Source organism: Strix uralensis, chromosome 7, assembly GCF_047716275.1.
Source record: "Strix uralensis isolate ZFMK-TIS-50842 chromosome 7, bStrUra1, whole genome shotgun sequence".
Classification (NCBI taxonomy): Eukaryota; Metazoa; Chordata; class Aves; order Strigiformes; family Strigidae; genus Strix; species Strix uralensis.
The window spans coordinates 866,980-892,158 of record NC_133978.1 but is presented as its reverse complement, the minus strand read 5'-3'; the positions used below and the strand labels follow the sequence as shown (position 1 = coordinate 892,158).

The window sequence follows — 25,179 nt, the reverse complement described above, 5'->3', positions numbered from 1 at the left end:
AGAAGTGGCGGAGGAGCGTGACACCACTGCCGGCCATGATGTCATGATATACTTTAAAAAAAAAAAAAACCACCACAGGAAATGACCCCTACTAGGTCCTCCCCCTCCTCGTCACTGCCTCTACCTGGCTTGTCCTTGAGGTATGGTGGGACGGGGCGGTTTGGGCAGGACCTACAGGAATGTTTAGAAATGGAGAATATGGAGGGTTTTGGTAGGACCTACAGGAATATGCAAAGTTTGGCTATCGGGGGGGTGGGTAGGACCTACATGAATGTGTAGAGATGGGGAGTATAGGGGAGTTTTGGTAGGACCTACAGGAATGTGTGGGGTTGGGGCACACAGAGGGGTTTGGGTAGGACCTACAGAAATGCAGGTGGCACCAGTGCAGTGAAGGGAGAACCCAGCTCTTGGGGTCACCACCCCTGAGAGCCCTGTGCAGCCCAGGGACACGGAGGCTGCTGCAGGCACAGAGCAGGAGATGGGCTGGGGCAGCTCTTGGGCTGCATGGGAGGGGCGGTCGCTGCAGGGAGTTGCAGAGGTTTGGGGTTTTTTCTTGGGGTGTGGGAACAGTTTCCGTGTGTTCCAGACACCCAGTGCCCCCTGCTTAGAGTGACAAGCGTTCTCCTTCCCATCAGCTCTTCAGTGACGCATCGAACCAGCAGCTGCTCACCAACAGAATTCAGATTTCCTGGGCCAGGTCGTGGGAGAACTGGAGGTAAGAAAGGCTCCACTTCCTGCGCTGCTCTGGGGTCATTCGCAGCTCTGCTCTTTTTTCCCTTGGGGAAAGCAGAGCCTGGGGCAGAGGGTAAAACTCTGCAGGCGTGGGAAGCTTGGCCTTGTGCTGGTGACCCACGGGGTTTGTGTGCTGCTGGTGTCTGGGCTGGAAGGGCTGAGGTGGGGACCCTCTGAAGAGCCCACGCTGCCCCAGACCCAATCTGACAGACCCACAGCAGAGTGCAGCTGTTGCTTTCGTACTTCTCGGCAGCTCTTTGTCCTGCTCCTTCCCAGAGCTTTGACCTGCAGGAGGAGGGTGACAGTCTGTGGGGGGAAGAGGAGCTGCCCTGAAGAGAAGCCCCCGTCTGCCTCAGCCCTGCACCCTGGGACTGTTCTTCCCTCTGCTCTGGATCTCTGGGGCTACTCAGAGCTGCCCTTGGCAGAGTGAATCTTCTCAGGCCCCGAGAGCTCTGGGGATGTCGTTACTGCAGGTTTCTTCAAGGCAAAGCTGGCCAGGAGAGAGAAGCCCTGTTTGGGCCTGCAGGGCAGGGTCCTGCCAAGATGCTTTAATGGTACCTACTGGAGAGAACAATCACTAAATAACTTTTTGTATAAAGCTTTGAGCTCGCGTGCTGCTGCCCTTCTGTCAGCAGGCAGCCCAGTTACTGTCCAGTGCCAGCCCAGCTGCCAGCCCTCGCCGTCGCCTTCACAGCCAGCGCTGCCTCTGCCCATCGTGATCTCTGCTGCAGAGTTTCTCTGGGTTTCCTTCCCCGTTCTGTCAGGGAGCAGCCAGGGCACCGCTGAGCACAGGGGATTTCCCCTTTCAGTGCCCCTAGAGCTGAATCTGGGGGACTCACCCCAGGAGGTTTCTCCTGTCATGCAGTTTCAAACTGTGAGTTGCTGTCAGCCATTTACCTTACTTGGCTGTAAGCTTCCCTCAATGTGCAGGGTATGCCCTGACCTACTAGTTAATTCTTGAAGCCTTTTGGCTGTTCCATATGTTTCTTCTTATCTCTGAGGAGAAAATAGCCTCACTCCTCAACCCGTCAAATGGACCCATTGCTCAACTATCAAGATGTGTCGCGATCCCAAAGTGTCAGATGGGTGATTTGTCCCCAGCAAAGATGTCATCTTTCCTGCCAGCTTTTACTGCTGCACCATTAACGTGCTTCAGAAGTGAGTCAGCTGATAAAGATGGTGGTGTGAGTATGATCTCTTTCTTGATCCTTTTGCAGAGATGTGTCTGAGCTGAAGGCAGAGCAGAGGAGGCTTTTGGGCTCTGTACTTGTAAACTGCTCCCACCTGAACTCTGGCGTGCAGCTCTGGGAGCCCGTCAGCCTGGGCAGACCTGTCCTAAAGGGTCAGGCACAGCAGCAAGCGGGACAGGAAACAAGCCAGAAGACTTGGGAAGTGATGCACTTACAAGTCAAGGGGGACCTGGAGAAGAAGGAGCTTCAGGACAGGTAAATGTGTTTTAAACTTTGCTGTTACCAACATTACCTTTTGTGGCTGCCTCTTGGATTCACAGGCGGGCTGTGTTCACGTTTCAAACCCACCCGTTCTGCACAGCTTTGTTTCTGTCCCTAGCCAAGCTATGGCCTTCAACAGCACGGGTAGAAAAACACGTCTGACCGACAGAAGCTTTTGTAAGACAAGACTGGAAAAGAGATCACAGTGTATTACAGTGTTTTTGCTGTTACCTGATTGTTGGTGAGAAGCTGAGACCAGCATAAAGAGAGCTGTGTCTCTTGTACAGCCCTTGGTACCCCCAGGGCTGTGCAGAGGAGTTGGGAGGGATTTGCCCAGGGCCATCCTAAGCCCCTCTGCACTGACAGTTCCTTACCAGACTGAGTGCAGAAGTCCTTTGGGGCAGGAAGGGCCATTTTGCAACATCAGGCATGTTAACCTGTAGAGATGAACGCTGCCTTTGCTGTATTTTCTGGGCTGAACTTTCTCTGCTGTGCTTCTGGGAGCTGCTTAGCTCCTCAGCGGGTGCTGGTGTGCGATGCTTTTGGAATGGCACGTGGACCTTCTCTTCTCAGGGGGACGGAGCTCTCAGCCTTGCTCGTACAGTCTCAGAAGCAGAACGAGGAGAAGGAGAAGACCGTGAAAACACTTAACGACACTGTGGAGATCCCAGTATGTTTTACCTTTATTTGGGAGATGGCCCAATGGTTGCTCTCCAGCTTTAGCACAAAGGGGTGTGGTTTCCTCAAGAGAAAGAGCGGTGAGGACGCTGACTGTGTGGGAGCATCAGGCACGTGTGAGTCAGCCCAGGGGCAGGCAGTGGCGGGGGAGCTGCAGACAGTTCTGGGGGTTGCACCAGTGCTATTCTGCCTGTGACTAGATCTCCAGGGATCAAAGTTCCTTGGAATTGACAGCTTCGTAGCAGCCTGTGAAAACCAGCTGTTGGTCTTTCTCTTCTTAGTTTTAGCAAAGAAGGAGTTCAATAGATGTGGGAAGGGATACACTGGAATCACTAGGGCTGAGGCTTATCAGCACGACGATGCTGCTGAGGCTGGGAATGCTGCAGAGGGGAGCAGCTCTTCCCCACCCACCCTTTGCTTATTCTATTCTCAGGAAGCAAGTCGGTTAGAGAAAGAATATGAAGCTTCATTGACTAAAAGTGTCAAAGAAGAGAATCTTTCCCTCCAAAAGCTGATAAAAGATATAATGGAGGTGAGTACAGAGTTGGGACCACATCCCTGTAATTTGATTTAAAAGTACTTGAGGAAGGCGAACGACGGGCCCAGGGAATAGATATATATGTTTTATACTGTCTGTGTTAACTGCTACTGGCTGTTTAATTATTATACCACTTCTCTGACATCAAACCTGCTATAACTGCTGAGTTGGCTGTCCTGTGACACTTGAGCTAAGTCACTAGAAGTTTCCGTACCTTTGCCTTTCCCGTAAGGTCTCTATTTGACTGTGCTTTGAGTTGGCTACTTGACGTTTGTGTTCTAGTGTTGCCTGGAGGCTTCTCCCACCTCCTTGAGCAATGACTCTCTTGTTCTTTAGATTTTTATAAAAGGTCACTGACTGAATCAATGCGCTTGCCAACTCTGCTCCTTCACTCTGCATTCACTGACCATTATTATCTCCCCAGAATTGCAACTGATCTAACTGTTTAGGGCTAACTTTAGCTTAGTCCTAAACCTCACTCTAGGGAGGGGGGTTTAATCATCAGATGTTTTACACAGCTTTTCACAAAGTCAGTTCTTTCCCCTTATGTAGTCATTTTTATCCTCTTGTGCTACTGCTCAGAATAAACATTAGCTTTTTCATTGCTGTTTTGCAGTATTCATCAGCTTCCTTCTTCCCTGGGTAGCATTAATATTTCCTTTCATTGCTATTTCCAGTGATGACCTGGTGCTCCTCATCTCCGTGGCTCTAAGAAGCTGAAGGAGACTAAAACCATTCATGAGAGCTTCAAGAAACTGAGCGTTCAGGCAGCCTCCAGCCACTTCACACTTGTTTCTGCTTGTTTGTAGTAGCTGTATTCAGAAACCCCTGGAGCACTTGTGACCGCAGGGACAAAACTTCTTTGTTGACTGAAGAAATGAGAGAATTGAGTTTTTAATGACTCTGGGGTGAAGTGGGAGAAAAAGGAGAAATAGACAAAGAAAATCAAGCAGAATGAGCAGAGAGTAACAGCTTGATGTGGGCTTTCAGGTGGTGTTAGATGAATGTGCCAGTGTGGTCGCTGACAGCTCCCAGCAGGCAGAGTCTAGCAACGTCCTCTCTTGTCTGAGCTCCGTTGATGCAGAGCGTGCCTTTGTGTTGGTTCAGGAAGCGCTGGCAAGGAGGAGAGGAGCAGCACAGGTGAGAATTTCTCCTTGCCTTCACCACTGGCCGCAGGCTCAGCTGCTGATGCCTTGCTTATCTTGAAACCTTTCCATTCACTTAACCAGTTTCTTTCTAGCCATCCCACTCTTGGTACTATATCGCCTCACCAGTCTCACCAGCTCTGTGTTCTGCTGCTTTTCTCTCTTTGATCTCCACCCCCTCATCACAACTTTTGCCTTCAGGTGAGCTGTCTCGCTGCTTGCTTCTCTCACAGCTATCAGGAGCCATCTTCCCTGCTCCTTATTGCTTGTTTGTGCTTTTCCCTGCCCATTCCTTTCAGGCCCCAAAAGAAGAGCTCTCTGCCAGGCAGGACTCTATGAGTTTCCTGCTGCACCAGCACAGGCAGCAGCAGGAGAAGTGCTGGAAGCTGCAGCAAAGCCTCGAGCAACTGGAGCAGGAGTGCCAGACGGCCAGCAGCCACCAGCAGCACCTGCAGTCTCTGGTAGAAGCACTCAGAAGGTGAGTGTTCCCTCCTCCTCCTGCATTCTGGAGGCAATCTGCTTCCAGTTCTGGCAGTTCAGAGCTGTTACGGGCAAAGAACTCGCCTGCCCTCCCCATGTATGCCCCTGTTTGGCACTTCCTGTCACTGCTTTTCCTGCTCTACTGTGAATCCTAAGGCTGTCTTGGAGACTCAGAGTGACGTTGGAATACAAGACGCCTCCCTCTTGATGTGCTGCTTCTCTGAATTCTGTTCTTTGGGGGCCCTTTCCTAGCCACGGCTTCTCAGTGAATGAAGGCAAAAGCCTGCCTGCCTTCCTCTGTCCCGCTCCAGTGACCTTGTGAGGGGAAGGGCAAGTTCTTCCTTACCGTGCTGCCCACAGCGCCAGCCTGGAGTGACTGGAATGGGATCCGTGACTCTTCAGGCCTGTTCATTCTTCTGACTGAGCCTTGTCTCTGCAGTGACTGTGCAAACCTCGAGAAAACCAGGGCAGAGCTACAGCAACAGCTTGAAGAGACGGAGCAAGAAGCCTCGTGTCTGAGTAACACTGAGCTGCAGCTGAGGGAAGATGCAGCCCAGGGGAAGAGGGTGGAGCAGCAGCAGAGGGTGGAGAGAGTGCGTCGTGACCAGGAGCTCCTGTGAGTATTAAAGCTTCCTCTGGGCAGGGGTGGGCGCTGCCGGACGGTGGGAGGCCCCCCTAAAAGAGTGGATTTTGTCTGCTCAGCATGTGTAGCACAGACTGGTGAAGGGAGCCCGTGGGCAGGACACACAGCAGAGGTGCCTCCTTGTACTTTCTTTATGGCCCTTGAAAAAAATCATTCCAAAGCTGACCAGAGTAGTTGATGACAGGCCTAAGGTGAAACAAGAGAGGTTCAGGCTGGATTTAAGGAGAACAAAAAATGGAACCATGAGGGCAATCCTGCAGCAGAACAGGTTGCTCAGAAAGGTTGTGCAGATTCCATCCCTGGGAATTTGGAAGCCCCAAGTGGATCGAGCCTTGAGCAACCTGGACTGATCCCATAACTGACCCCAGGTGCTTTGAGTGGAGATTGGGCTAGAGGCCTCCTGGGGTCCCTGCCAGCCTGAATCATCCTGTCATCTTATGGTTATTGGATTGGAAATTCATACAGATCTCCCCACATACATTGCAGGCTCTTTCATCGTTTTGTTGCCACAGGCAAGAATAATGGAGAGAATGTTAATCTGGACTTTAAAAGTCTGTCTTATGCAAAGAAGAACTTTGGAAAGTCTGGTGTCTAATGTATCAAAAAGGAGAGAGAGAGCTAACAGGCAGGAAGGTGTTGGGAGCACCTGAACTTTTTGGAAACCTGTGATTTCTGGAAGCTTGTTTTACTTTCTCAATGATGAATGTTTCACCTGGGTCAGTGACAAAGACTGATGCAGCGCTAGGCAGGAAATTGCAGCATTCTTTAGGGGTAAATAGAAAGCTGTTGCAAATCGTTCCAACTGCCATATCTCAGAAATAGTATGTAATCTTGGTTTTGGAAATGAGAATGTTTTTACATTAAAGACTTGTTTGTCTTTCCCCTTCTCGTAGGCTGAAGGACTTAGCTGCACTTGAAGAAGAACATTCTTTATTAGAGAGTGACCTGGTAGTTGCGAGAGAGACACTGGAGGAATCGCACCTTCAGAGGGATCTGCTGAGGCAAGAGAAGCATGAGCTTACCATGGCCCTGGAGAAGGTGTGGTCACCTTATTCCTAGCAGAACTTGTGGGAGAGGGAGTTGTGATAGCAAGACCAGCACAGGTGCCGTTTCTGTCAGCAGAAGACAGTGACAGTGTTGTTCTCCTTCTTGGAAAGGGGAGATCAGACCACACAGGCTCCTTGGTGCAGTCAGTCCCCACGTGGTTATTGGGAGCACTGGGCGGGGAGTGTGTCAGAGACACCAAAGGGGATCTGGAGTCGCTGCTTAAAGTCAGGGATTTTCTTGTCTTTGCTTTCATGTTGTTCTTTTGTCTCTTCAGGCAGAGCAGTCAGTGGCAGAGTTGAGAGGGGCTCAGAATAAGCCAAGTGCTGAAGTAGCTGATCTACACGTTGCAGCAGCGCAGATGAGCAGTGTCAGTGAAGCTCTTGCACTGGATAAAGTGCGACTGAACAAACTTGTGTCGCAGGTGAGCAGTTGCCAAAGATCTTGGCAAGTGTTCGTCTGCAGCTGCTGCTGCTTTTCAGACTTCTTGCCTTCAGACGTATGACTGCCTGAATATGGAAATGTTCCTTTTTCTGTCGAAGCCAAACCTTCTCCATGGTAAATCTCACTGTATTTCATTTCCTCTGTGCTTCTGTGACTGCAGCTGGAGCAAGAGAATGAAGATCTGTCGGGTAAAGTGGCTGAGCTGGAGAGAGTAAGGATCTCTGACCGGGAGAAGCTGAGCTTGTGTGAAAGAACAAATGAAGAGCTCGGTGCAGAGAAAGCCCACCTGGAGCAGCTGCTGAAGAAAGTGGAGGAGCAACGGGAGGGGCTGCAGGTAGAGCTGAGGATACTGGCAGAGGAGAAGGCAGAAACCAAGAGCAGCTCAGTCACGTGAGACCAAACACCTGGTGCTTTCCGGGTGGGCTTTTGGCTGCTCGGCTCAGTGAAGCTCCGTCTGTTGGATTCTGCGGTGGTTTTGTCAAGGAGACACTTGGTAGTGCTGGAGGTCAGAAGCTTTGTTTACTGCCTTTTGGAAATGTGTTGGTGGCTGGCAGAGCTGTTCTGCAATTCTCTCAGTTGTCCTCTGCTGCTACAGATGACTTCAATCCACCTGCCTGTGGTGGCCTCTTTTTTGGCTTTTGAAAAGCTGCAGAGAGATGATTTGTCTTGCCCGTGAATCTGAGTGAGGCTGCTGCTCCCCCATGTGGCAAAAGAAGCAAACAGCGTAGCTCTTCACCCTTTTTCTGAGTCAAAAAACCACGGGGTTGCCTGTTTCTATTTATGCTTTTTGTTGTGAATCTGCACCTTTCAAAACTCCATTTGTTGGAGCCTGGAGAGCGGGACAAAGCTGCAGGTCAGTGTCTGCTGTCTTGTACTGCTAAGAACGGGAATGAGATCTTGAAATTGTTGAAATTGTATTTTAAGACATACATGCAACTTTGTGGCTGGAAATATGCCTGGGGAAAAGGACCTGGGGGTGCTGGTCAGCAGCTGGCTGATTATGAGCTGGCAGTGTGCCCAGGTGGCCAAGAAGGCCAATGGCATCCTGGCTTGTGTCAGAACTAGTGTGGCCAGCAGGACTAGGGCAGGGGTTGTCCCCCTGTGCTCAGCACTGGTGAGGCCACACCTTGAATACTGTGTTCACTTTGGGCCCCTCACTACAAGAAAGAGCTTGAGGTGCTGGAGCGTGTCCAGAGAAGGGCAACGGAGCTGGTGCAGGGTCTGGAGCACAGGTCTGATGGGGAGCGGCTGAGGGAACTGGGGGGGTTTAGTCTGGAGAAGAGGATGCTGAGGGGAGACCTCATGGCCCTCTACAACTACCCGAGAGGTTGTAGCGAGGTGGGTGTCGGTCTCTTTTCCCAAGTAACAAACGATAGGACGAGAGGAAAAGGCCTCAAGTTGCACCAGCGGAGGTTTAGGTTGGATATTAGGAAAAATTTCTTCATGGAAAGGGTTGTCAGGCCTTGGAACAGGCTGCCCAGGGGAGCGGTTGAGTCACCATCCCTGGAGGTATTTAAAAGCCATGTCGATGTGGTGCTTAGGGACATGGTTAGTGGTGGGCTTGGCAGTGCTGGGTTAACAGTTGGACTTGCTGATCTTAGAGGTCTTTTCCAACCTAAATGGTTCTGATTCTGTGAGCTGTTAGAGCCTCTTCAGGCTCTGAGGAAGATGAGAAAGAGGTGATCACACAAGACTCTTCACTCGGGACTAACTGATTTTGATACCCTGGAAAAAGAGCTTGGGAGAATCATGTCGCTGAAGGAGACCAGGGAGTTGGTCATCATTTAAATGTCAGTTTCATAATGTACAATCTTGGGTATTATGGGATAACTCTGAGAGAATTGTTTGTTTCTGATGGTCTGTTCTCTGTTAGATGGTCAGTCTTGGAGTCCACGGTATGTTTGGGAAATACCCAGCAGAGGTGTTATATTGAAGAAAAAAGCTAAAGAATCATGGTTAATCTTCAAGTTTGACTACCAGCAAGGTATATTAGACAACTTCTTTGTGTGAAACAAGCAGACAGTGTTGTTGACATGAACTGCTGTAGGAATAGAGTCTACCTTTTCTCTGGCCGCATCAGCCAGACTTTCATAACTCACCCCGAGGGCTGTTTCCCTGCCCAGCATCACCTCATTGCAGCCAATGCACTTGGATCTTTTTCTTCTTTTCCAGAAGGAGAAACCATGTGTATTTTCACTTTCTTCAGCCAGCAAATTTCCAGCACTGGGATAGATTCTGATAGAACTCCAGTTTGCAAGGTGGCAGTTCTGGAAGATGCCGTATTTTTGCGTGCAAACACGTAGTCTGGTGTATTTATGTTTGCTGTGAAGGGGCTGTGTGGTCCCAGGCAGCCCAGCGTGGCCTTACTCATCACCTTCAAGTTAACAGTCCCAGTGCCTTTTGGCAGCCCAGGGTGTTAGCGTGGTATGGAGCAGATGCTCTTAAACTTCCAGCCCGCAGTACAGGAGCTCTTTCTCCTCCAGCCGAGGCAGAAGTGGCACTGGCTGGCTCTGCACAGAACTCCAGAGAAAGGGCTCTAACTGTCTTTTGTCCTGCTGTCAGGTTTACCACCAGCAAGAGTCAGCTCGCAGCGGTCTGAGCAGCTGTGCCAGGAGTCCTCTCGCCAGGGGCGTGCACTGGCCACGGTGTCCAAAGAGAAGGAGTTCCTGGAGCATGAGGAGGCTGCCCTAGAGGTGCGCCTGGCAGCCCTGCAGCGGGACAGACAAGGCCTGTCAGAGCAGCTGGCAGAGGCCAGGTAAGGGCGGGGAGGAAACCCTAGGCAGGACATTATATATTGGCTGTAATTATAAAAGTGGTAATCATTCCACGAGGATTTATTGCATCCTGTGTGCTTTTTAAATGTTTTCACCTTCCACGGGCAGAAAATGAAAGAATCTTGAGCAAAATGAAAAAAAGTATACTATGATTTTAACGTTGTTTTCCTGACAGCTCAAACTAGCAAACATCTCCTGGGCCTCGGGCTCAGGTTTATGTCCCCCTGCACATTCCTGTGTGAAGTCCAAAGCAAGGCAGCTTGGCTCTGAGTTGGGTAATAATTAAACCCTGCAGGTGTTTACTGAAACTGAAGTTTCTCTCTGGCTTTGGTTTCTTGTTCTATGCATTTGAACATAGATCTGTCCTTATCAAGTAGTTTGGCTGTCGATGGCTGTTCCATGCAGACGTTGTGAGTAGGACACTGCCATCTAGGGTGGAGCCAGAGGCTGGTGCTGCAGATCTCGAGGGCCTTCTGGTTGGAAGGTAACTCTTGTTACTGTGGTGCAGGACCCAGGGCTGGTTACACCAGCAGCTGGGAAACCTCTTTTGAATCCTCACGTCTCTGAGGATTCTTGCCCATCACTGATGTCTGTGCCCTGTACTCCTTACCACCTGCTGTTTAGAGACAGATGTGGAGAAGTTACAGAGAAGGAACAAGATTCTGTCCTTCTGCCTTTCTAAGGTCATATGTGACAAGTTCTGCTCAGAAAAAAAAAATGGAGTTGTTTGTCCTCCTTGTAGGTGTTTTTTAGAAGACTCCTGAACTTGCAGAGCTGTACAAATGATGTTTTAGACATTGTTTTTCATGTTTCTTGACTTTTACACTGTATTACTCCAGAGTATGTCGTTAGGATGGCTGATAAACACCTGTTTTGACTCAGTGTGTTTCTTGAGAGCTGCTGCTTCTTCTGAGCTCCAGCTTCTCTTATTTGATCGAGCTGAGTTATGTTTGGTCAATTATTGGGCTGTTACTAAACTATTAAATGTTCATCTCCTTTTTAAAAATTTTTTTGAAAAGGGATACATTATTTTTTGAGAAGATAAATTAGTTCTGAAGAACCTTTGACAACAGATAAAAATTCAGCAACTGTTCTTGGCAGATGTTGTTCTCAAGAGCCTTTTGTTGTCACAGTTTTGGACTCGATCTTTTCTGTTCTGTTTTAGAGACTGATTCTATTTATCCTGAAATGGAGCATATTTGCTTTGGACTGCCAGAGATTGGCACGATCAGAAATATGTGCTTGTTCTCCTTGAAGATACACCCTCCATTGTCCATCCAAGCAGTGAAATTCTACTGCTGTGGTTTTTATGGCACCCCCGTCCTAGCGAGGCAGTGCTGTGTGTTGTGGGAACCTGGCACACAGGGCGCTGTGTTAGATCAGGGAGGTCACTTCAGCTCCTGGTTCCAGAACCCTCGTGTCATACGCAGCAGTTGGTTGAAGTCTGTGGCTGTAAGAATTTGGCTCTGCAGTACTACAGCTTCCATTTTAAAGAGCAACAAGTCACTTGGGCTGCTGCCTACTTAGTTAGCAACACTTAGAGAAAAGCAGCAAGTTTTTCTCTTGAACTTTCAACAGTTGAAACTGAAGGCTGCCCGTCTCTCCTTTCAGTGGTCCTTGTTCAGATGAAATCTAGTTCAGGTTTCTTACGAATGCTGCTCCAAGCGAGAGATCCTGCTATATCATCTGATGTATTTCTTGAGTCCCTTTTAAATACAAGGAGTCTGGAAAGTTACTTACCTATAGCTACACTGTGAACAGCATTCAAAAAGTCACCCAGGGCAATACTCTTGTTCTGTCCCCCTGCAGAGCAGCTTGGAAGCGCTGATGAGCTGAGGGCTGTGAGCAGAGCCCGGGCTTTTGCTTGTTGGCCCAGACTCTGGGCACAGCTACCCGTGTGTCAGCCAACAGCAATTCCAGATTGGGCCGTTGAGATCAAATTCGGCTGGGCTTTCTGTGTTATGCTGGGTCATAAGCAAAGCCTGGGCATCTCCCGGAGGGGCCGGCATTGCTATTTTAAATGGCAGAAATATGCTTTCTGTATACAAGTTTCCTTGCAACCCATTTTCCGTACTCAGGGGTAGGGATCTGGAATGACTTCTTACTGGAATAACTCTCAGTGGGTGTCAGGAGCAACAAACTCATTTCTCTCTGTACTCACAACTCACAGGTCAGTGAAGGAGACGCTGGAATCCAGCCTGTTTGAAGCTCAGCAGAACTTATCTCAGCTGGAGATCACCAGGAGTCAGCTGGAAATCCAACTTCTTGGCCTGCGTGACTGTGTGGAGGTGATACAAGGTGAGAGCCTCCTGTCTCTGGTGATCCCCCTGCTAGGGAAGATGGTATAAAAATAGCTCTGTGTCCGCAGTGCTTCTGAGGAGTGAAGGAGATGGAGGCAGATCTCTCCTGCACTGAAGTGCAGATGGCGTAAGGTCAGTGAAGTCAGAACCATTGTGTAGACTCTGAATCTTGCCGTTTGTCCTGTTTGCAGGGGAAGTGAAGTGCCTTCAGTGTGAGCTGGAAGCAGAGCGATCTCTAATGAGGCAGGAACGGGAAAACATGGCACAACAGCTCCTGCAGACGGAACAGCAGTGTAACAATACCCTCAAACTGCGGCAAGCTGATCAGGAAGTGGAAATGAACCAGCTCCTGCAAGACCTGGTAGGAAACAATATGCTTCTGAATTCTTCAAGCAAGCTTTGTGGGCTGGCTTTAGAAGAGTAATAGCCTGAGTGTGTGAAATGGGAGAAACCATCTGTCATAGGTCACACCTTGCTGACCCCTAACCCCATAACCCTAACCCCCAACCCCTAACACCAACTTCCTACCCCCAGACCCCCAACCCCAGACCCCCAACCCCTAATCCCTGACCCCTCACCCCTACACCTAACCCCTTCCCCTAACCCCTCACCCCAACCCCTAACCCTTACGCCTAATGCTAACTCCTAACCCTGACCCCTGATCCCTAACCCCATCCCTAACCCCAACCCCTAATCCCTACCTCTTACCGCCAGCTCCTAACCCCAACCCCTCCCCCTCCTCCCTAACCCCCAACCCTCAACCCTAACCCCTAATCCTAACTGCTACCCCTAACCCCAACCCCTAGCCCCTAACCCCTTATCCCTAACCCTATCCCCTATTCTCCCTAACCCTAAACCTTGTACTTGAAGGCATGTGAAGACCCCCAGGACTCTGCCAGGACAGTAAGAGCAGCCAGAGATTCAGTGTGGGCCTAAGGCGAGTTTAGCTGGAGGTTGGGTGCTCCCCACCCAAAGCCTGGCAGGAAAGGGGTAGGATCTTACAGACTCCTGTCTGCCATGAAGTAGACTCCTCACATTGCTGCCAACTGCAGTCACGGGAACTTTCTTCCTTTCTTTCTGTCCTGTCACCATCATCAGAGGTGTTATCTCTGAGCGTGACGCATGTGGAACAGGCCCCTTGTTCCTGGTACTTCCGTTCGTGGCCTGTCTTGTGACTGGGGCATCAGGGTACCGGTCTCTTTCTCACCCTGCAGTTCATCTACATCTTTTCACTGATGGAAAGGGATGTGAGCTTTGAAAATAGACTCTAAGAATAGAGAGAAATCCTGAGGAGACAGGTGCTAGGAAACAGGCAGCCATGGAGAGAGGAAGGTAACATCTCCTTTTCATAATGGTTGGACTCAATGTTCTTAAAGGTCTTTCCAACCTAAATGATTCTATGATTCATCCACCTGCTGACCCACCTTTTAAGTTCCTTGACAGGACGTGATTTATGGAGAGCACAAAGCCATTGTTGTGCACTGTTGAGGTGGGGGGTTGTGGGAGGGATGAAGCTTCACATTTGTTTTGAGGAGCGTGGCTGGGACTTCACCCTGAAGTCTTTCCCTCCACTCCTCAGGCAAGCGAGTGGGAAGGGCATCATTCAGAGCTGCAGAAGATACTGGAGCAATGGGAAAAAGAGAAGGCGGAGACAGAAGAGGAGCACGAGAAGAAGCTGTTTGATATGAAGCAGAAAATTGCTACCACACGAGCTCAACAAGAGGAGGAACGAACCAGAGTCGAAAATGCCAAGCAAGAGGTAAAGACTGTGAAAGGAGAATTTGTGTAGCTTTTTTGCAAGGCTAGAGCCGTGGGAGATGTCTGGATGTCGGGCTGTGTGGAGCATGCCCTACATGCTTTCTACATTGAATTTGGTGAGGTGAAAGGCAAGCAGGGTTCTCTTTGGGACTAGGAGTGAGACCTGTCAGAGGAAGCCAGGCAGAAGCATCACCTTTCAGTTGAGATTTTTGTGCTGCTATTGGTTTTTTAAGACTTACCTCAGAGTATCTTCACAGTTCTCTTAACAGTCCTCCTTTGATCTGTACTGATACATGCTTATAACCTTAACTCCATTAAAGACCAAACAGAATTTGTAGGACTGAATCCCCATGAGGATGGGGTTTTTGTCTGGGGGGGACAGGGGGACATGGCAGGATTGTTGACAAAAGAAAAACAATTTTCAAGACTCCTCTGAAATATTTCTGAGCAGTGAAACAGGGGTGTCTTCTGGGCTGTTTTAAGTCACTTGCTGGTAAGCTGTTTTGTGCCCAGATCTCCTGTGCAACCCAGTGACACAGTGAGAGTCCTCCTTGTGTCCCACCCAAAGTCCTCTTCACGGAGTCTGCCTGGGGACAGCAGTACCCCCAACTGTGTCTGCAGGTATTGAAATGCCAGGGCAGTGCTCAGAGATGTCAGTGTGTCCCTGTCATGTCAGTACTTTACCAAAGTCTAATGAATACCTAAAAATGAAGTAATTTTCACCAAACCCCACTTGGAATACAGGAGTTTTCTGAAGGAGCTGCTTGCTTCAGCCCTCTGGCAGCCCTGCATTTTCTCTGCTGCTAACTAGGTGTAAAAGTTGCTATTGAAAGACAAACAGGACACAGCAGAAGATGAGGGACACCCTCACCAGCAAGGCGAGACATCTGAGAAGTGCCCCACATTTTCCTGTTAGGCGTTAGATGTTTGTTGGAGGTTCAATCACAGGGGGACTGTGGCTGGACCATGTTCATACGGCCAGTCTCACTTAGGAAGCTGTGTCTGCAAGTGGGCAGAGAAGGGCCTGGGAGAGCAGCAACACGGCGCTTTGAGAACGTGTCAGCCCGTCGGTGTTGGAGCCTTGCCACGCAAATTCTGTGTGGGAAGTTTAAACCTGTCTTCTCCTTGTTTCTGTGCAGGTCCTGCAAGAAAAGGAGCGTGAGAAGAGTGCTTTGTTAGAGACACTACTTCAGCCTCAGGGAGAGCTAAGAGAAGCCAACCAGCAGCTGGAGCAGCTCAGGCAGGAGGTGAAAGAGCAGCACGAGGATGGGCAGGTAAGTCTGACTAGTAGGGTGGGTTGAAGGAACAGGCCGTTGGCAACTGGACGTAAGCTGAGAGAGGCTGAGAGACCCAGGTAACAGAGTGAAGGGCAGTGACAAGGAAGTAAAACCTAAGTGCTGTGACTGAGGAGGCAGGGACTGCTGCAGGCACTGAAAGCCCAGAGCCTGATGAGCTCCAGAGATCAGCAACAGGAAGGAAGTGTTAAAGTGGAAGCAGAGCTGGGTAGAAAAGCAGAAGTGGCTGAATAAATGTGATTTTGAGACAGAAAGAAGAGAAAGCTGAACCTGATGGCAGGTCCCAGCAGCTTGCTCTCCATTTGTGTTTGCAGAACATCACAGGAAAACTGCAAGCAGAGCTGCAGGAAACTCAGAGTAAGATCAAGGCAGTGGAGAAGAGGCACAAGGAAGAAATCAAACCCAAGAAATTAATGTCCTCCTTCAGCAGAGGGATGCTCTACAAAAGCAGGTGAGTGAAACAGCAATAGCCACTGCAGTCATCAGCCAGGTGGTCTCTCCCCATGGCAGAGCAGCAGGGGTGGGGTGAGTCCCTCTGGCTGCCATCACACTGTGGTCTCCATCTCAGCTGGGCTGAAGGAGACTGACCGGCCAGCTGCTGCCCTGGACAGATGGGCTGCTCTTTGTGCCTGTTTGCCAGCACTCATCAGAATGGATTTCTGCTGGCCTGTAACTCCTAGCCTTGTTTTTTAAGGTGCTTTTTCAGATGAACATGGTGACCCACTTAGCTTTTTAAACAAGCCAGCTGTATCCATTGTGGATCTGGTATTTCCATGAAAGGGTGGAATTTAAAGTTGTTCTTTCCATTTCCTCACAGTATATGATATGGCTGATATGGCTGACAGTGGCAAGCTGTAGTCTTTGACTGCTTTGTTGTGTTTTCCTTGAGGTGGAAGAGTTGACATCTCAACTAGCAGCCTCCAAAGAGTCCCAGCAAGCGATTGGCCGCAAAGCTCAGCAAGATCCGAGTGAGGCACAGGAACTGTCAAGGCAGAAGGTGCTGGAGGTTGTGCACGTCCAGAAGATCCTGGAGGAGAAGAGGAGTCAATGGGAGAAGGTAGAACATCAGAACAAGGAGCTGCAAGTGTGTCTGCAGTCCTTGGAGGGGGAAAGCAGTCGATGAGGAGAAGTGGAGCGTCACAACACAGAATTTCAGGCTTCGTTGAAGCTTCTAGAGAATGAAAACGCCAGGTAAATGGAAGTCTGTGAAACTCTCTGTTCTGTTTAATGGATTCCCTCTTTCAGATCTTCACGTATCCAAGTGGCTCTGGCAGCAGTTCCTAAAAAGCAGAGTTCTGAACTATCCATGCAGATATGTTTCATTGTCTTGATGTGGTGTTTCATTTTCTTTTAATCCTTCAGTTACAGTGTTTCTGAAGACAGTGGCTTTTGGAGTAGTCCTTTCCTTAAAATGAGGTGTTGTTTTGTTAGGTCGGCATGTTAATGCTGTGAAATGAAACTTTCAGGGGTTTCAAACCTGAAACACACCAAAGGAGGCAGAACGAGCTGCAGTGTAATGAGCTAGATACATCCATCAGCCCTGTCTTGGGTCTAGTAAATTTTAAACATTTGGGATGTGTATCAGTCTTCCATCCTGATACCTTTGGTTAAAACCATGATTTTGAACTAAGCCAGATTCCCCTCTGAGGCACCCAAGAAATAAGCATGTTTCTTATTGCCATCTGTTTCCTCATTCCTCAGAAAATCCCAACGGGTGTCTGGAAGGGCTTGAGCAGGGTCCCTGCCAGCCTCACCAGTTACAGATGTTACTGACTGTCCAAGGAACGCAAGAAAGAAGAGAAAGGGTAGGTAGGGTACCTGTTTGTAGCTTATTTTGCTCAGTTTGAATCCTTGGCCTCGTGCATTCTGTTTCCAGTGTGGTTTTTGGGTTGAAGTAATTCCTCCTTGGCCCCTTCCTCTGTCCCGCTCTGTGCCTCAGCAGCAGCGCTGTCCCTGAGCGCTGTGCGTCTGTGTTACAGGTGCAGTCGCTGCAGGAGGAGGCTGGCCTGGCAGCTCAGGAGGAGCAGCTGCTGCGGGATCTGGAGGAGTCCCAAGCAGGCGAACGGTGCTCGAGGAACTCTCTGCGCGTGCTGGAGGCTGAGGTGTCTGAACTGCGTTTGAGGCTCTGCAGCACAGAGAGCAGAGCACAGGCATTGGCCACGGGGTGTCAGCAGCCAACAGTGCCCCCTGCGAAGCCCGATCCCAGCTGGACAAACTGCGCTTGGTTCTCCAGCGCACGGTCTGTGACAGCAGAGACTTAGTCCCTTGGAGTTCAGGCAAGTGTGGGGCTGGGTTCACAGGTCTGTAGGCGGGTATAGGGGAGCAGGTGCAGGGGGGGTGGTTCTTTGTAATCCTGATGTGACAGACCTGTCCTGTCAGTTTAGGCTGATTCAAGCCTTGGGAAGTCTTGGAAGCCTGACATCCCTGCAGAGACAAGTCCGTGTTTGTATGTGGGGAAATGACCAGCATCAGAATGAAATAGGGCCCAAGTCCCAGGGCACGTGCGTCCTTCCTCGAGGCAGTGCTGACATTAGTGGTCATCAAAATAACGTTAGCCCGGGACACACGTCGTGCTGTAACACGAGCTCTAGGACGACGTCAAAGGCGCTGCCACCTCCTCCTGTGCATAAAGAGGCCTTGTTTGTTGGAGACCCTTTCGGTTAAAGCTTGCAACAGAATGGCTTCTCTCTCCAGAGCAGGGTCATGCCTGGGGCCCAGCTGCTTCCCAGGCCAGGGACCTCCCTGCGGAGCTCACAGTGGACAGAGTGGCCGCAGCCCTACGAGACCTGCGTCAGCACCTGGAGCAGACTCAGCAAGATCTGGTAACTTGTGTCTAGTGCACCCAGAAATCCCGTCCTGCTGCTGCACTGAACTGACAAGCAGAGTGCCAAAGCCAGAACGGATGTAAATTCTTGTGGGCCAGGTTGGCTTGCTGCCACGGGGGAAAGGAGAATCCCCATCCCATGTACCATTACTGCCCAGCTGCCCCCTCCCACCTTGGCTGTTTCTGCCTGTGTGTTTGTACCTCTTTGTCTCCCGCCAGCAGTGGCTCTGTGAGGTGATGCTTCTCTTCTTACCTCTTCCAGAAGGATGCAAGGAAGAAGATACAGGACTCGGAGCTGGAGCCGAGCAAGAGGCAAGCTGAGAAGGAGTATTTCAGTGCCCGTGATCAAGAGCTTCAGACACAGTTGGCTCAAAGCCAGGAAGGTACAACTTCCCTTTTCCAACCCACTGACCCCATCCTGTCTCACCAGTGGGGGTCTCTGATACCACGCAGAGGAAAAATGCAGTGCCCAGAGATGGGAAGAGGAGAAAAACAACAAGCCTGAGACTTATCGATAGAACTACCAGGGAAAGATTTTTGAGCAGAAAGGTCCAGTGTCTGGCAGTGCATCTGGCTGTGTGACTGGTGATAATGTGCAGAGGTGGTGCCTTTCAGGTCCCATGTCACTGCTAAGTAGGTGTAGCGTGATGCCTCACAGTATCCTTCTCTGTGTGGTCTTTGAAAGCACCAGCCTCAAAAAGCCTTGTCTTTGTCGACTTCCTTTTCCTCTTACATGGCAGATTCACAGAGCATTGGTTCAGTGTTAAGTTCCTGTGGTATTGCATCCTTCCTTCTGCTGCTTTTCCTCGTTCTCTGGTACCTCGTGCTTCTGCATCCTTCTCACCTGTTTTCTTGCCGACACTGATTTGGTGTCTGAGCTCACAGCCATAGAAAACACAATTTTTTACTTCCATAGCCTTTGGTAACATGTTCATGTTTATCTATAAACTGTTTTTCACATGTAACTAGTCACCTTTTCCTCTAATCTCCAGGCCATCCCAGAGCCTCCAGGGCTACTGGCCTCTCTCTATTATAGCTGGACAGACATTCCTTCTCCTTTCTCTGTCATTGCTTTCCCACTCCCCACATCAGAATTGGGTTTTTATCTCATTGTCATGTTTTCCTTGTCCCAGACTGCAGGAACAGGGAGGTGTGGGCATTGCTCGTTGCCTCCCCCACAGGCTGTCTCCTGCTCATGTAGAGCCTTTACCTGTTCAATGTTTCTTCATGTTCCCTCTCTGAGATGGAACTGCTGATCATTTCTCAGAGTTTTCCAGGCCTTAGATCATCAGTTTTTTCTGGAACATTCACAGTTTTTACTACATATGTTACATATGACAAAGCTTATATACTTGAAATTCTGCCATTGGATGGATCCTGCTTGTCCCACTAGTCAGTTCTTTCCACCTTTAGTTCCTGTCTATTAGTTTAGTTTTAGTTCCTGTCTATCTGTAGTCATCCTTGCTTCAGCTCTCGGTACTGGTGTGATGCTCAGTTGTTTTTTCCTTGCCGTTGTCCTAGTACCACTGGATATTTCCTTTCTTCTTTTTCCTGCCAGTGCACAACATATTCCCCTAGCTTCGTTCTTTTGAACAAATACCAAAGCGCATCTTCAAGCACAACGTTGACAGATCTGTTGTTTTCTGTAAAGTCTCTTAAGTCTTCCTGGTCAATGAACTGTGTCACAGTCAGTCTTCACTTTTGCTGCTGCTTCCTTTTCCTTTAGGACACCGGATCTGACTCTCACGTCCTGTCTCTGCCCGTGTTTCACTGATGTCAGTGCTACCTGCTTCTCACCCTGTGGGTGATGTGCTGCCATGCCCTTAGCCCTGCCCTTTCAACTCACAGAAGAGCAAGCACATTTTCACATTCTCCTGAACCTTGCCACTCTCATTCTTCTTTTATTCTCTGCCTGGAAGTTTCCTTTATTTATGTGTGGTTTGAAAGTCCTTGTGGGCTTAGAGCCTGGAAAACACAGACAGGCAGGTAAGAAAATGATGTTTTCTGTGTAGGATGCAAATCAGTTTGGTTTTGCTTTGCTTGTCATCTTCTCCTTCGCCTTTCCTGCTGCAGAGACACAGATGGCAGAACGCAAGAAGAACTCTCTACAAAGTGCCTTGCAGGAGGAGGCTGCTGCTCTAAAAAGGAGACTGTGACTCTACATCAAGAGGTGTCACCTTTGGAAAGGAAACTCGAGACCACTGAGAAGCACAGAAAGGATGTCCTGGTGAGGCTGGCAGATGCCATGAAGAGCCGTTTCTTACATATTTTTTGGCCTTCTGTTAATAATTTTAAGGAGCAACTTTTTCCAGTGGAGATCTGATTTTAGGTGGTCTTGTACAAGTGCAGTCCAGATCTGAGAAGGCAGAGAATATGCAAATGCTCACGAAGCTTCCCTCATTTTCCCCTTCCATTCATCATTCCTGTTTCCCAGACTTGCTCTCCTGCCAGGCCAGGTAAGCTGAATTAGCAGGGTCATCACCTTGGGTAAGAGAAGACAGTCCAGAAAGGAGAGATCATTGAAATGACCAGTATCACAGACTTTGTGGAGAGACCACAGACCACCATAAGAGCAGAAGAATATTCTTTATATCAGTGGCTGTTTTTTAGTTTAACTTTTCCAGTTACGTCCCTCTGAATAAGTAGGGAAAGATGCTGTAGTCATATAAAATTCAGTTAAGATTCAGGGTGTTTATTTTCCTCTATTTTGACGATTTCTCCCCTTGAAGCTTAAGTCAAAGTAATTTTCAAACTTGTCTCTCTTTACATTGCATGGCTTTGGGCTATTATTTGTGTCCAAATCCATAGTTAGATTTCTAAGTATCTGGATCAGAACAAAGGGGTGAGAATACAAAAGTTTGCTAATAATAGAAGGCTGTTCAACATTGCCATCTGAGAGCAGACAGTGGGAAAAAAATAGAGACATTTGAGAAACAAAAGTGCTGATCCAGATAAATATGTCTGCCTGCAAGGGGACAGCCAGTCCTGATCTGAAACACAGAATGACAGTCTGTGCTCTGACCATCACTCCTTCGAGAGGCCACAGTGCGGTTCTGGAGGATGGTACCATGAAAACACTACACAGTAGAGGTCCAAAAAAACCCCCAACCCCAAAATGGGAAATCAAATGTCAGGGTTGTTCTCTCTTCCCTTCCTCCCTAATAGAGAGAACATCATCGTGCCGCTGTCTAGATCATGTTTAGTCTGGACTTTAAATCCTGGCTGCAGGTCTGGTGGCTCCTCCCCAGAAGAACATCCCAGAGGTTCAGAGAAGGGCAAAAAGGCAGATAGGCCAGTGGGACTCTGAGGGAAGAAACAGCCATCCTGCAGAGAATGGTTTCAGAGAGGGACACGGGCCGGTTTCATCATCTCTGAAGGATTCTAAAGGTGTTTCCCATAAAGATATGGGAATATATATTCCTACAAATACATGACCTGCTTGGCCAGAGAAGCCATGCTTGCAGCCAGCAGGTTTGCCTGTCTGTATAGCTCCGGCCGGAGACCATTCGCCTGCTGGAATGTTTTCTGTCAAGCCCAGAGCTACTGAAGGAACTACGGAGCTTGCTGTTAAAATAACCTCAGGTGCAAAAGCCGGGGATGGGTAATTGGTTCTCTCTTACCTGGGCAAGCCTAGCCAATGTGTTGTGGTTAGGATTTGGCATGGAAAGGAAAGGGCACAACTGACCAGAGTAATGTACTAAACTCAGTAGAATTGTATCACGATGGCTGAACAGCAGCTGCACTGATGGTGCTTAGAGGATGCTCTCGGAGATTCAGACTTCTGAGGTACAGCTTTTCCAGGGTATTGAAAAGAATGGAATTGGTCCCATTGCCCGATCTGGTTAACGGCTTCCTTGTGCATTCAGGATGTCCTTGTGCTGTGGTTCAAAAAGCACGAAGGCAAATTTGTGTGGATTTCTCCAAGGTGACCTGGAGGAGGGCCCCTAGGAAGAGAGAGTGTTGTCTTGGCCTGTGGACCAGGAGGAGAAGGGACTTAGCACTGTCCATGCCTTGGGCCAGCCACTCTCCCAGACTTGTTAATTCTGGCCCTTCCAACCCTGATGTGGCAGCAGCTCACGTAATCCCCTCTCTGTACCCAGCAGGCTGCTGCAGAAGGGCAGCAGCTCTCATGGCTTTCGGAGAAGAGACTCCTGCCGCAGTGGCTGGAACGTCTGCAGCAAGCGGTTGCAAGGCTGGAACTTGAGAAGACGGAGCTGGAGCAACTCATTGCTGAGGTCAGGAGGGCTCTTGAGCAGGTAAAACCGGCTTTCACTGCCTCTGCAAAGCCTCACGGTCCTCTGGAACACAACACAATTCCACAGACAGCACTTTGGAGTCCTCTGCTTGTTTCCTTCCCTCTCCCACTTTCCCCTGTGGACACACACTTTGGTACTTTCTCTCTTCTCCCACCCCATTGCCTTCACAAATGCACATTCACTCCAGTACCACCCTTCTTGCCCCAGTGTCCCCATACGCACACATGTGTCACTCTCGTGTCAGGAACTGTTCCTCTTGCTCTTTCTCTTCCATAGTCTACTTTGAGTGCTTTTGGCCCTCACTGTTCTCTGGTGCAGTTCCAGTCTCTGAGCAGAAATCTCCCTGCCGTGATGCCCAGAGGTCCTTTCGCTCCTTGTTTGGTGGCAGCTTTCTGTGACCCTTTCTCCTGTTTGACGTGCAGGTGGAGCGTGAACGGAGGAGGCTGAAGAGATGTTGTCGGTCGCTGCCAGATGCACGAGGATTTTCCATCTCTGACCAGCACAAGATGCCTGCTTCTAGAGAGGTGAGAACAGAGTCTTACTTGGTGGGAGGAGGGTCTGTCCATACGGAGGAGCGATGGCAAATCCCAGCAGCAGCAGCCCCCCAGTATAGACCCAATAGAAGTTGAGTACAGTTGAGTATGGCCCTGGCCAGACTGGAGACTAAAAAGAAATCCTTGTGTTTTCTTTGCAGGAGGAGTCTTGGGCTCGCCGCAGTCACTGATGAGCTGAGTTGCAGAACCAGGTGAGGAGTAGGAAAGCTCTCATCAAAAGCTGCTGTGCCCGTGCTGATGGGCACAACTTTGCATGACGCTACAGCCCGAGTTCTGTCTGGCTGTCAGGAGGTGAGTGCAGCAGTGCTGGGAGGGCCCTGTCAGACACATCTGTTGGCCATGGCCAAACGACATCATTCACCTGGGTCTAGTCTCTGACTTGCCTAAAGGTCAGGCGTGGTGGGAAAGAGATGGGAAGAAATTCCCTTTGCAGGGCTGGCTGGCTGGGTTTCACATCTAGTCTGCTCTCGATGCTTAGCAGATTAGGGTCCCCCTCTTCATCTGGTTTGGCTTTATGTTGACAGACCTTGGTACTGTAATTCAAATGTAGCAGGTTCCATAAGCCACAGAACTCCTTTGGGAATTGCTTCTGTTGTTTGAGTTCACATGCCAAGAGAATATTTTCATATTCCCAGCCTGCGGTTGGGGGTGGCATTCCCGTGGGGAACACGGCCCTTGGCAAAGCACGTGTCACTTTGAGAGCAGAGGAAAGCCTCTGACCTGAGCTGTTTCCCCCAAAACAGCAAAGCCCCGAGCGCTGCTCCCAGTGCTGGCGTCTGCCGCTCTCCAGAGCAGGCAGAGGGCAACATGCCAGAGCTGCTGTGGCTGCACCGCACTGCAAACCTACCGGGGGGTGGGAGCAGCGGGGTCTGTCCCACCAAAAGCCCAGCAGGCACCACCCCGTGTTGCCAGGAGATGGTAGAGTTTGAGGATTGTCAAGGCCTCGGCAGTCCTCATCGAGTTACGCTCTGCTCATTTGTGAAACGCTCTAAAGTTAGGAAAAATGAGGGTTTGCTCCCTTTCCGTGTGCTAGCTGTCAGGTTTTTAAGCCAGACCCTGCAGAGCAGTTCTTCACTGCCTGGTGTAACCAGTAGAAACTTGAATTGTTGCTCATCTGAGCTCGGCTCAGGGGACTCTGGGAACCTGCTGCTCCCCGCGGCACAAGGACACAGCGTCGGTCAGGGCTGGAGGTGGAAGGTGCAGCCGGAGCCGTGGAGCTGCGGCTGGGCCTGGCGCTGGGGGCTTGTCTGAGCTCGGCCTTTTGCCTCTTCCAGGTGTCCCTCCTGCAGGCGCAGCCGGCACGAGACCCAACAGCCGAGCAGGACTCTGTTGGGTGCTGTGCGAAGAGCAGCCGGGAGCTGTCGGACCTTCCCCCAGAGCTGTCTTGCTCCGTAGCAGCTGGGCTCAGGGAGCCCGAAGCTGCTGTGCTGGGAGCAGAGACTGGGAACCCGGGTCCCCTCCCTGAGCCGCCGTGTCCTGCAGAGGGACAGCTGCAGCATCTTGGGGTTCCTTTCTTGTCTGCCCAGAAATGTGCCATGTTTTGCTGTGGGGAAGGGGGGTGCATTAGTTCTGTCTGATTTGGAAGCAGCTCCTAGTGACAGAGATTTTAAAAATTATTTTTATAAAAGAAGTTTTGCAGGACTGCACTTTCTCACCGTTTTTTGTCCCCATCCCTGGGTGTGTTTAAGGGCCGTTTGGATGAGCTGTGGGGGGATGTGGGGTAGGGGAGAACTTTGTAGAGTCAGGCTGAGGGTTGGACTCGATGACCCCGAGGGTCTCTTCCAACCGGAAGGATTCTGTGATTCAGTAGGAAAAAGCAGGCGGTAGGTAAATACGTGGTTTAGGGAGAAGGTGACCCCAGTTTTCGCTGGCCCAAGGAAGCTGTTCCGAGCTCCTCTCGAGCTCTGTCTGCAGCCGCTGGCTGGCGGGGCAGAGAGGGCAGTGGGGGCGTTACCCCAGCGAAGGGGGGAGCACAGGGTGGGGATGGGGGGGCAGGAGGGGGGGTTTTTTCTCCCTTCCAACCTCAGCACCAAGCGCAGGTTCGCTTCCCGAGGCGGCTGATCTGCTGTCAGCGAGCTGCTGCGAGAGCAGCCTGAGGGCAGCCCGGGGGGTCTCGAGAGGGCACCGGGAACCCAGCCCCGACCGGCCAAAGCGGGAGGCGGCGGCGGGGGCGATGTCAGCCCGCGTGGAACCGCGGGGTCAGGGGGGGCTCGGAGGGGTCCTGCAGGGGCCCGGGGGTGGGGAGGCCCATCCCGCCCCAGGA

General features: G+C 50.2%; 1 protein-coding gene across 1 annotated transcript; it reads left to right on the top strand.

Moving 5' to 3' along the window:
- Window positions 1-271: 271 nt before the first annotated feature.
- On the top strand, window positions 272-24,557 carry LOC141946203 (uncharacterized). The gene is given in 30 exon segments (XM_074875661.1): window positions 272-304; window positions 609-715; window positions 1,950-2,177; window positions 2,757-2,853; window positions 3,295-3,393; window positions 4,390-4,539; window positions 4,844-5,022; window positions 5,464-5,640; window positions 6,561-6,705; window positions 6,989-7,135; window positions 7,316-7,540; window positions 9,718-9,748; window positions 9,751-9,910; window positions 12,100-12,227; window positions 12,421-12,590; window positions 13,809-13,988; window positions 15,127-15,261; window positions 15,597-15,681; window positions 15,684-15,733; window positions 16,172-16,473; window positions 16,528-16,535; window positions 16,984-17,087; window positions 17,262-17,454; window positions 17,457-17,558; window positions 17,977-18,104; window positions 18,369-18,489; window positions 20,180-20,248; window positions 20,251-22,886; window positions 23,057-23,107; window positions 24,191-24,557. Coding segments are annotated over 28 exon segments (3,732 nt in total). The 3' UTR covers window positions 20,430-22,886; window positions 23,057-23,107; window positions 24,191-24,557.
- Window positions 24,558-25,179: the final 622 nt, after the last annotated feature.